Genomic DNA, 10423 nt, shown 5'->3' with positions numbered 1-10423 from the left:
AACCACAACAAAAAAAAAAAAAAAAAAAAGAAAATTTATTTAAAAAAAAGAGTTGACTAAAGAGTTGAAGTATTTACAAAAAAAAAAACCAAACTCACTTAATATCTGTACATTTTACCATAGGTAAACTTTACCCCCAAATGAATGGTAATCCAAAAAGAAAGTGAAATTAAATTAATAAACCACATAAACAATAAGGAAGTAAAGCAGAATATGTATTCTTACTGTAAAAATAAACAGTGCAGAGTAAAAGTAAAATTACTCATTTCTTTCCTTCAACTCTCTATTTAATTCACATCTCCTGTGATAACCATGATTACCAGTTTGTTTCTCCTACATGGTCTTTAAATCCAGCCAGATAGCCCCAAAAAGAGGCATAGTTGGGTCAAATTGCAAGTGAGGATTGTGGAAGAAAAAAGTTTGCTTTCCATGAAGAGAATTCTTCTCATTAATCAGATTTTTAAAAAAATTATAGGGAGTGTAGTCTAAAAAGGTCACTTACTTCCAACAACCAAGAATGTGTGTTGGTTTTCTGTGGTGAGTTGGATGTGTGTGCTCTCTTCTGTGCATGTGCCCATGTGAGCCTTTCCAGGATCATTCCTGAAGTCTGAGCAGAAGGAACATGTCTGTGTGGCTTGAGGCGAGGTGGGCATGGAGTTAAAATCTGAGGAGAATGCCTCAGCTTTACGTGAAGAACCTCTCACCTTTGGGCTGCTGTGGTCTTTGTGGTTAAGCTCTTGTAGTCATGAAAACGTAAGACTGATGAATAAATTTTAAGTTTAATAATTGGCTAAAAATATTTATTGTTTGTGGGACATTCCTTAAAAATTTCCCCCCCAATATAGTTCTTTGTTAACTGTTATTTAGGGTATGCGGTTCTGGCTTTGAGTGTGTGTGTGTGTGTGTGTGTGTGTGTGTGTGTGTGTGTTGGAGTTTCTAGAGTATGCCCCTTGTTGGGCTACATGGGTTTTCCCATTTGGAGAAGAGTAAAAATAAAAAGCAAAATTTTAAGGTAAGCTAGACGGATACCAAGGAACAGACTTGAGAAGAGTGTCAGATGGAAAGTTCTGAAGATGGCAACACGGTTTGATGCGTAAGGATGGAAGAGGAGAACTGGGTCAGGATCCCATTTCTGAACTTTAGGTAAATGTGCTATGGAGGAATTAGAAGGAAATGGCTTTTGGTTCAATCATTGAGTTTAGGATATATTTGTAAGTAAAGCATGTGTGGAATATTCCATTGCAGATCCTTAACATGTAGCAAGGTCCCGGTACTCTTGGACATTTAAGAAGAATCTAAAATGGTATTCTTAGTTCATTCCTGCTCTTCAGGGAGTGCAAGTAATGAGCAAGAAAAATAAAGGATCACCATATTGCTGTCTTGTGAGCCTGGGCATCCTTTTATGGGGTCTGAGCTCTAGGAGCTGCCCTATGTGGAGGGGAAGCTGTGCCGGAAGACTAAAAGACAACTGTCGTCTAGAACAGACAGCCTTGGTTTGCGCCGCTAACCCTGGCTTTAGGAGATTGGAGGAAACTCTGTGTCCCCCCATGAGTGGCTCAACTCAATTCAATCCAATTCATTTCAATTCACTTAATTAAATTGAAACAGCTTACTTGGTTGCTAACTGTGTATTGCTAGGACTGGGAATGTTCTGGGATTTCACTGGCTAACACGATAGCCATAACCCCACATGTGGAGGTTGAACACTTGAAATATGGCTCATCCAAATTGAGATGTGCTCTAGATATGAAATACCAGATTCTGAAGATGTAGAATGCAAAAGAGTGTAAAATAGCTCATGAATATTTTTTTTCACACAGATTATAGGTTGAAATGATAATATTTTAGCAATATTACATTAAGTAAAATATTAAAATTAATTTTCACCTATTTCTTTTTTTTAAATGAGGCTACTAGGAAAGTTTAAATTACGTATATTGCTCACACATTTGTGGATTACATTGTATTTCTGTTGGATAGAGCTGTTCTAGGGTATTTTGGTGAAGAGATCACTACACGTACCCAAGTAGTACCATAGGCTAGCAAATTTGGCCCTGTAGGACCTTCCTAAGGGACATCAAACCTAAGCCACTCACACAAATTCCTTTGTTCTGAAAACAGGGCGAGACTGCTTGGGACCACTGCACCTGATTCTTCACCCCAATGCCACCTTCCTAAGCCTCCTGCAATCGCCGGGAGTTTAGAGTGATAAATACATTTCTCTTGTTGGTACAAACAGATATTTACATGGAAATACTAAAAACAGCCATAGATTTTATTCCTCATTTGGCCCTAAAAGACAGAATCTTCTCAAAAGTATTAAACACCTTTGAAGGTTAGTATGGATTACTGTAGAAAGGACTAAATTAAAAACACTTGACAGATATTGCTAGTTAAGTCAGGAGCTTGAAGTAGATTTGGCAGGATGCAGCCTGTGATGTTGGTGGTAATTGATGAAAACAAAAAAATGACATATTTGAAGTGGTATCTGTAGGCGGTACCTGGGAGTGACTGTGGTGCCCCCAAGAATGTGGAAATAAAGGAAATATAATTACCTTCTGAGTTGAATACGAAAGTTATGCAGACACCTAAAAAGCAGGGTCCCAGATTTACATGCCTGTGGTGTCCACGTGGGTAATAGAATTGAGAAAAGGGAGCCTAACTTCGGGACTGAGATTTAATTTCCCATCTATAGAAGCAATCAGAATTTTGTTCAGCTAATTTTTGCTGTCCAGGCCCAGCATTACTAGATCTGATTTTTAAAGAGATACCTAGATTTTTAAATGATGGCCACTAAATTTAGAAAAATTAACACTTTGAGATATGAATCAAATTAACTCTGGTCTTAAAATTAACAAACAAATCTCCTTTGTTTTGCTGTATTTACGGAACATTTGGATCACATTTTCAATGAAAATCTGACGACACTGAGAGAATTAAGTACCATTTACAGGCCATAAGCCAGACACTAAACCTTCTACCCCAGCGCAAGGTGATTGCTGGGATCAGAGCTTAAACGACTCCCCGGGTCACAGAGCTAGTGCCGCTACTGGGATTCCAACCTCCCTGCCTGTTTCCAGCGCCTCTGCTTTGTCACTCCAGGTACCTGGGAGCTGGTTAGGGTTCTGGTGAATGAAGAATTTCTAGATCCCCCAGTGAGAGTGGATTTATATTGATGTACAACCTACTGGCCCTCTCTTTCTCTCCTCCCCCCAAACACCTGAGCCGGGGGTGAACATTTGGGTCACTATGATAGTTACATCTGTCCACGTAAACTTGTCAACTGGAGTGCTGGCGATCCAACTCTGTGATTTTGGCTAATCCAAGTCCATCCCTGAGAGATGGAACTGCACACTGAACACTAAGTAATGGGTTTCTGAGCCTGGGAGACTGGCGGCCAGATCAGGCAATGCTTGTTAGAAAACGTCCCTGGTGAGCCCTCTGGGAAACAACGCCTGCTTTCTATCAACAATCCCGCCTGTGTAATGACTTCAGCAGAACTCACAGTTTTCAATCATGTACAATTTCTTTCTTTATAAATTTATGTTCACAGAAAAACAAGCTCGAATAAAGCTAGTTTCATTGTGGAAAAGAAGCCCAACCAAAGCAGCAAGTACAGCACTCTGTTTAAGTGGCTTTAACTTGAGCTACATCACTACTCTGAACCCAGGAGCTGCGCGGATCTCTCCCTCAAGGTGTGGATACCTTTGCGAAAATGGCTTTTCTCCGGAAGCACCTTAACCTACTAAGGGCTTCATACTTATACTTTCACACTGAAAACGTGTCTTAAAACAATCGCTTTCCAACAGAAATATCTGAACCCAACTGAAAAACCCAAACGGAGGCTATGGACAGGTTAAAATATGACAGGAGAAATCAAGAGACTTGTTAAAGGAAGCGGGAAAGTTTGTTCAAGTGGCCAAGGAAGTGGTCAAATACCATTGTGAATGAAAGTGGACAGAAGGTCAGCCTCAGCCTCCCCAAGAAAAACCACTACAGTTCACCACCCGGCTGGCTGGAGAGCCCAAAGCAGACCTCTGTGTTGGAGAGGGTTTTGCCCACAAAAATGAGTGCATCTTTTGAATGAGTTCAGCTGCCTTAGTGGAGTCTAGTTGCTGCACAGATTCTGAACACTGTAGGTTCCTCTTCTCTTGATATATTTTATTCCTGGAAAGCATGTTATAGAAGTGAACTGACAGAGGCAGACTGAGAACACACTATGGAATTCAAGTCCAAGGTCATATTTATCCAATGACCATAGCAGAAGACACTTCATGAACAGATGTAGGGAATTAATGTAAGACGTGGGATTCAGGGCTTGTCTAGACTATATATTGTGGAGGATTGGCTGAGTGTCTACGGAATTTAAGAAGCCCTCTTTTAGTACTGGTGGATCTTGACTTACTTTCCTTACTAGGCAACTAACTAAAATTAGGTCATCTGATATGAATTTGGAAATAGCCACAAGTCAGAATTTCACGGTCGAGTATTTTTTTCAAGTCATTAGAGATAGTAACCCTTGGCAACAAGAGATGATTTGTGAGAGAGGGAGAAGATAAAGTTCTGAGTTCTTTACCAAACCTTCAAACCAGACACAGACTTTCTTTTTACCTTTTCTCAGAGGCTCCATGAAACCAAGAGCCACTTTATTTCTGTGGATTTTTGGAAAACTGGTATTGAGAGTACCATCTGAAGTCAAACTGTGTCAAGGGGATGGCAGTTAAGTCTAGATTCATAGAGCTTTGACTTAATGCCTCTTTTTCATTCCTTATTACATACCAGATATGTCTTCTAATTAAATTATTAAAGATTATTTAAGCATCACATCTCCCTATGAGGTGGTATATCTTATTTAACAGGTGAAGAAACTAAGGCATAGAAAAGTTATACAACTTACTCTAGATTAAAAAGCTAGTAAGTGCTCGTGTTGGGATTAGAAACCAGGCACCTGCCCTCAAGTGCAGCTTCAAGACACTACATTGTCTCATGTTGGGCAAAGAGCTTTTGGGGGATGAGTGTCCCAGAAGAACCAGAATTTAAATTCTGCCATGAAGTCAGGAGGGATGTGGGATCTCCTACATCCATACTATCATTTGGCTGTAGCAGTGGGACCTGACAGATGAGCTCTTGAGAGTTGCTTTGCTTGAGTCTCTTGGTGAAGGACAAGGAGTTCCAGGAAGTTTTTGGAATTTACTCAATTATAATATTTGATAATTAGCTCCCACACTCTCACCTTTGCAGCTGGTGCTGTACAGTATACGAAAGAGAGACAGAGGATTTCTAAGCACCCACTGAAGGCACCATTCCTTACCATATTTCAAATTCCATATTGGTGCTGTTGACATCCGGGTCATCAAATGCACAGGTCAGCAAGTGCTGGGATCCATCCACTTCCAGCTGACTGTAGCACGAGAATGAGTAGTCATCCATTTCTGCATCGTCAAAGTCTCCTGGGAAAGAACAAACCTACAGCTGTTAATGAAGCCAGTAAGTGCATCCTTTTGAAATCTGGAGGGACTGATAAAATGGCAGCATTCTGTGGTGGACATAAAGGAGTGATGGTTGTTTATCTAAAGAAGGAAAGCCCAAAGACATAGACAAGAAATAGGATTTCAAACAAAAAAAAATCACAAAACCAAAACAAAATCTAATGAGCACAGATTTTTTTCTAATAGAAAAGAAGTCATCACAATTAGTAAATAGCCTCCTAAGATTTCTAAATATCTCTGCCATTGGGTGAGTGCATTGGAGGTCTAGAATGAGACACTAAACACACGCTTTCTTTTATATAGATGGGAATTTCTTTTGTTTGTATACATTTCAAATGAGATACTTTATTATTTATGTGCTACCTAATCTAGTCTTGGGCTTTATTACTAATCTTCATTTATTCCCTCCCAAGAATTGTTTTTGAATGAAAGAAGGTGATAGCTAACTTGCATTCAGAAGTTCCCTTTTTTGAAATGGTAGCTTTCCCTTGCCTAAATAGGCATCCTAACTAAAAGTACCATTATCTCCATTGTGTGAATATTTATATAAGGCAACTTGTCTTAAGCTACTAACTGAGGCAAACATGATTAGGAAAAATTACATGACAGGACTCAGATCTGGTGGGCCTTCCCATGAATCTTATAGATACTATTTCTGTGCTTATACAACCTTCTTTTAGAGATACTGCACTTTCTAGGTATTAGCAAAATTCTGGAAGTATGTGGGGAACCAGAATTTTTTTGCCACCACTTTTGGAAAGTATTGTCTCTCAGAGATAGTATTTGATTTCTTAAGCTGGGTTGAGGCCCTTAAGATTATATAGATATATTGTGTGTATATTTTACAATATTTAATAGAGAAAACTATGCCAGCAAATATACTCCAAGTGGGATCTGAGAAAATCCAGAGTAACAAAAGCCATTCTCAGGCTGAGTGTGAGCTATGATTGCTTCAAAATCCAGTGATACTAGAAATTACTTTGGCCCATTGATACTAGAAAATAGATGCTCTAGGGCTTTAAATAGGATAGACAATATACTAAAAATCAAACCCCGGTTTAGTGTCCTGTAGGCCATGGGATTGCAAGCAGCATCCACTTTACTTCAATAACCCATTGGTTCTATGGGAAAGTTACTAAAGCTGGTTGTGAGTGCATCAACCAGTTGAGAGAAAGGTCGGTTCAGTCAAAGTGACAAATCTCAAAAAGCCACATCTAGATAAGAGCTGTGTGCACTGCTCTTTCTGACTATACCTAGAACCCATCCGGCTCACAATTCTGCCACCAGCAAAGACTCCTTATGTAATTTCAGAAGAGTATGGCCCTCTTATTAATGACAATTTTAAATAATGAGGGGCAGCCCACCATTTAGGGCTCCCATTTCAAAACATATTCGTTCCTAATCTCATAGAGTGAGATCTAGTCCCCTAATTGCTGGCACATTTCTTGATGGAATGGTTCTGTGTGGCTTTAGCCTGCCCTTATATGGCAGTACTCATGCTCTCTTAATGTTTTCTCTTCTTTAGAACTTCCACCAATCTTGTACAACAGAACCTACATTACTATTTGGATTCAGACATTCGTGGATCATCTTTGACTCAAAAATTCTTCAACATACAACGTAAGCCAGAGAGAGCAGAGTCTGGCAGATGCCGGGTATTAACAGAACAAAGCACTCCCACTACCCTTAACCATCCAACCTGGCAAAGTGAGCTTGCTGTATGTTCTTATACATTTTATAAAGCAGTGGCCGCTTACAATAACCAAGACATGGGAGCAACCTAAATGTCCATTGACAGATGAATGGATAAAGAAGAGGTGGTATACATATACAATGGAATAGTACTCCACCATAAAAAAGAATGAAATAATGCCATTTGCAGCAATATGGATAGACCTAGGGGTTAAGTAAGTCAGACAGAGAAAGACAAATATCATACGATATTGCTTACATGTGGAATCTAAAAAATGATACAAATGAACGTATTTACAAAACAGAAATAAATTCACAGACATAGAAAACAAACTTATGGTTACCAAAGGGGATAGTGGGAGGGGGGGGAGATAAATTAGGAGTTTGGGATTAACATATACACACTACTATATATAAAGTAGGTAAATAACAAGGACCTACTGTATAGCACAGGGAACTATACTCAATATCTGATAGCAATCTACAATGGAAAAGAACCTGAAAAAAAATATATGTATGTATAACTGAATCACTTTGCTGTACACCTGAAACTAACACAACATTGTAAGTTAACTATACTTCAATAAATGAGAAGAAAAGCAGTGGTTATACAATTAAAATGGCCATGTTTTGAGAAACAGCTCATTGCCTCTTTAGCAGGTGTTACTGAGCCAAGTTGCTTTGTATACAAGAAAAATTCTCCTCAATAACCTGCAAAATCGCATGGCATTTTACAAAGAGAATGTTATACCTGCTCTAAGCTTAGCTAAGCATCATATACACAGTGGTTAAGACCTCTGGCACCAGAGCTGAACAGATGTGGGTTAAAATCCTGGCTATTCTACTGTGTAGCTGTGGTCTTCCATCAGGTTGTTTGACCTTTCTAAGCTTCAGAGTTCTGATATTTAAATTCATGTTACCATGAGGAATCACTGAATAAATGTATACAAAGACTTCTTAGAACACAGTAAGCACTCAATCAGGGTTCGCTACTTTATCACATTTTTTTGAGAAATAAGTAATGAAAGGGTAAAATAAGAATTCTAATTCTGAGAATATACATGAAACATTTGGGCCTCCTTTGAAAAAGAGTTCTCTGTCAAAGGTGTTATTATGACTATGGCTTTGAAATTACATAGAGCTTTTAACAGTGAGTTAACCTATTATTTTTTAAAAGGTTAAAATGTCTATGTATTATAGACAAGGCGGTGTGGTTTAAAAGCTTCCTACTGAAAGAGCTTAGTTGAGTAAAAGTATAAATGGTTCGGATTTTTTAAAAGTCTCCCTTTCTTCTCTTGATCACTCTTGCGGTTATCAGAGAACTAACTTATCTTTCAACAAACCACAGTTGATTATTCTGAATTTCTGACACCCCAAACCGGGAAGTATTTTGATGTAGTCATGTGGATGGGTGGTTACAAATCTCCTAAAAGACCCTGAAATTTAAAAAGTTGAAGTGAAAACTCAGCTTTCAATTAAAATTGTTAATTTCTTTTCAAAATAATATGACCAGCAGGGAGAAATAGAAGGGATACACTATACTCCAAAGAGTAAGATTTATGTGTTACGTGCCAAGTATCTATCTACAGACACAAGACAACATTTACCATGAAATAATCATCATCTCCCACAAAGTGATTTATTTACAGCCACACTGTGAAAAATGTCAACCCTCTGAAAAGTCCCTTAAAGAAAATATTCTAGGGATTCCCATCCTTAGAAATTACGTGACTTAAGATATCCAAGCTGATTCATTAGACTGATGTGTTTGATATCTTCATTAAGCAAACACTTTGTAAGTCTTAAAGTGAAAGCATTTGATTTTCAGGAGCAATTTGGTGGTCCAAGTTTCCAGGCGGCTCCTCTGGACTACTTCACCTTTGTGTACGGTTCAGTTGTAATTACAAGGGATTTACAAAGTAGGCAGCATCTGCCTCTAGATACTAAGTATTTTAAGGATCCCAGAGATAATTATTATATGATGGTAAAATTGCTGACATGGAGATAGATATTTCAATGAGAACTCGCTCAGATCTTAACCCTATTCAGTTATTCACTAAGAATACCACACGATTCTACCAAAACTAAAGTATTTTGAAGAAATTTTCAAATATCTGTTAAATGTGTACTATGTCCTAGATGCTAGAGTAGGTGCTGAGGATATAGCAAAGGTAAGTGCAGACAAAGCTGTTGTTCTTGGATATTATTTTATCTTGAAAGTGAAGCTTTCAGAACCTTCTAAAAAGCTAGACAAAACAAAATGAGCTTCATTTCTTGACAAGGAAAAATTACCATGAAGATTCTCCAACAAGCATAACCAGCGTGTCTCTGTGGGTGTTCTTTTTGTTAGAGCAGAGGCATTGACCAACATGTAAGATCCACCTTGAGAGAGTCAAGTGCATCCCTTGACAATTCTAAGCCTGTACAAACCACTCACAGTGTTGTCCCCAGGCCCCCTGTCCTGGTGCTTAGAATGCACAAAACGACTGACTACATGGCAAGCCCTCAAACTCCCTTCTAACCCAGTGCCCCACTTTGGTCTGTTAGGGATCTGAGCAACCTGAAACACATGCTAGAGATCATCTGAAATCCTAAAGAAAAGTTAGAAATGACTCACCATTCTCTGCATAGCCACTTTCTCCAGAAACGGCTTGAAGTAAATAGAAAACCATACCCAAAGCAATACCTAGAGGTGTCATTCTGAGAGAGAAAGAGAGGAGAGAGGCAGGCGCGTGAGCCTACGTGTAGGGAGGAATGAATGAGAGAGAGAGAGAGAGAGCAACTTAAATCTACAGCTTTAGGACTTTATACTTGTTTAACCACAGGGGGGAAGTATTGGGGGAAGTATAAACAGCAGAAAAGAAGGCAAGTGCCAGAAACAGGAAGTGTGGGTAAAAGGAGTGTTGCTATAAGCAGAAGTGGAGGGAAGGAAGGGATGGAGCCTTTGAGATGCTTGTCCCTGGCAGCCCCCAAACGTACTAGGCTTGTTTCGGACTAAGGTGGTAGATTCAAACCCAGGTTCAGACTAGCTTAGGCCCGCTTTAAAAGTATCATGAAACAAAAATCTAAACTGACAAACTTATCAGTTGTATGTCTGGGGTGAGTTTTGCTTTAAAGAAAGATTCTGCGCTTAATGAAGTCATTTATTGCAGGTATACTTTAAATTGTCTACCTCTCGTCTCAGAACATACATGCTAGAGAGTTCCACAAGCACAGTAACTATTCTGTTTTGTTCTTTGTGT

General features: G+C 38.9%; 1 protein-coding gene across 1 annotated transcript in view; it reads right to left on the bottom strand.

Annotated features, from left to right (window-relative positions):
- Positions 1-9954, bottom strand: part of IL7R (interleukin 7 receptor) — a 29529-nt gene extending 19575 nt beyond the window's left edge. The window contains exons 1-2 of the mRNA XM_024754621.1: positions 9799-9954; positions 5312-5450 (exon numbers count right to left, since the gene is read on the bottom strand). Of these exons, the coding sequence (XP_024610389.1) occupies positions 5312-5450; positions 9799-9880 (221 nt within the window). The 5' untranslated portion in view covers positions 9881-9954. The remainder of the gene's footprint in view (positions 1-5311; positions 5451-9798) is intronic.
- Positions 9955-10423: the final 469 nt, after the last annotated feature.

This window comes from Neophocaena asiaeorientalis, unplaced genomic scaffold (genome assembly GCF_003031525.2).
Source record: "Neophocaena asiaeorientalis asiaeorientalis breed wild unplaced genomic scaffold, Neophocaena_asiaeorientalis_V1.1 scaffold229, whole genome shotgun sequence".
Classification (NCBI taxonomy): domain Eukaryota; kingdom Metazoa; phylum Chordata; class Mammalia; order Artiodactyla; family Phocoenidae; genus Neophocaena; species Neophocaena asiaeorientalis.
The sequence above is the reverse complement of the archived record's forward strand: the minus strand, read 5'-3'. Positions and strand labels throughout refer to the sequence as shown.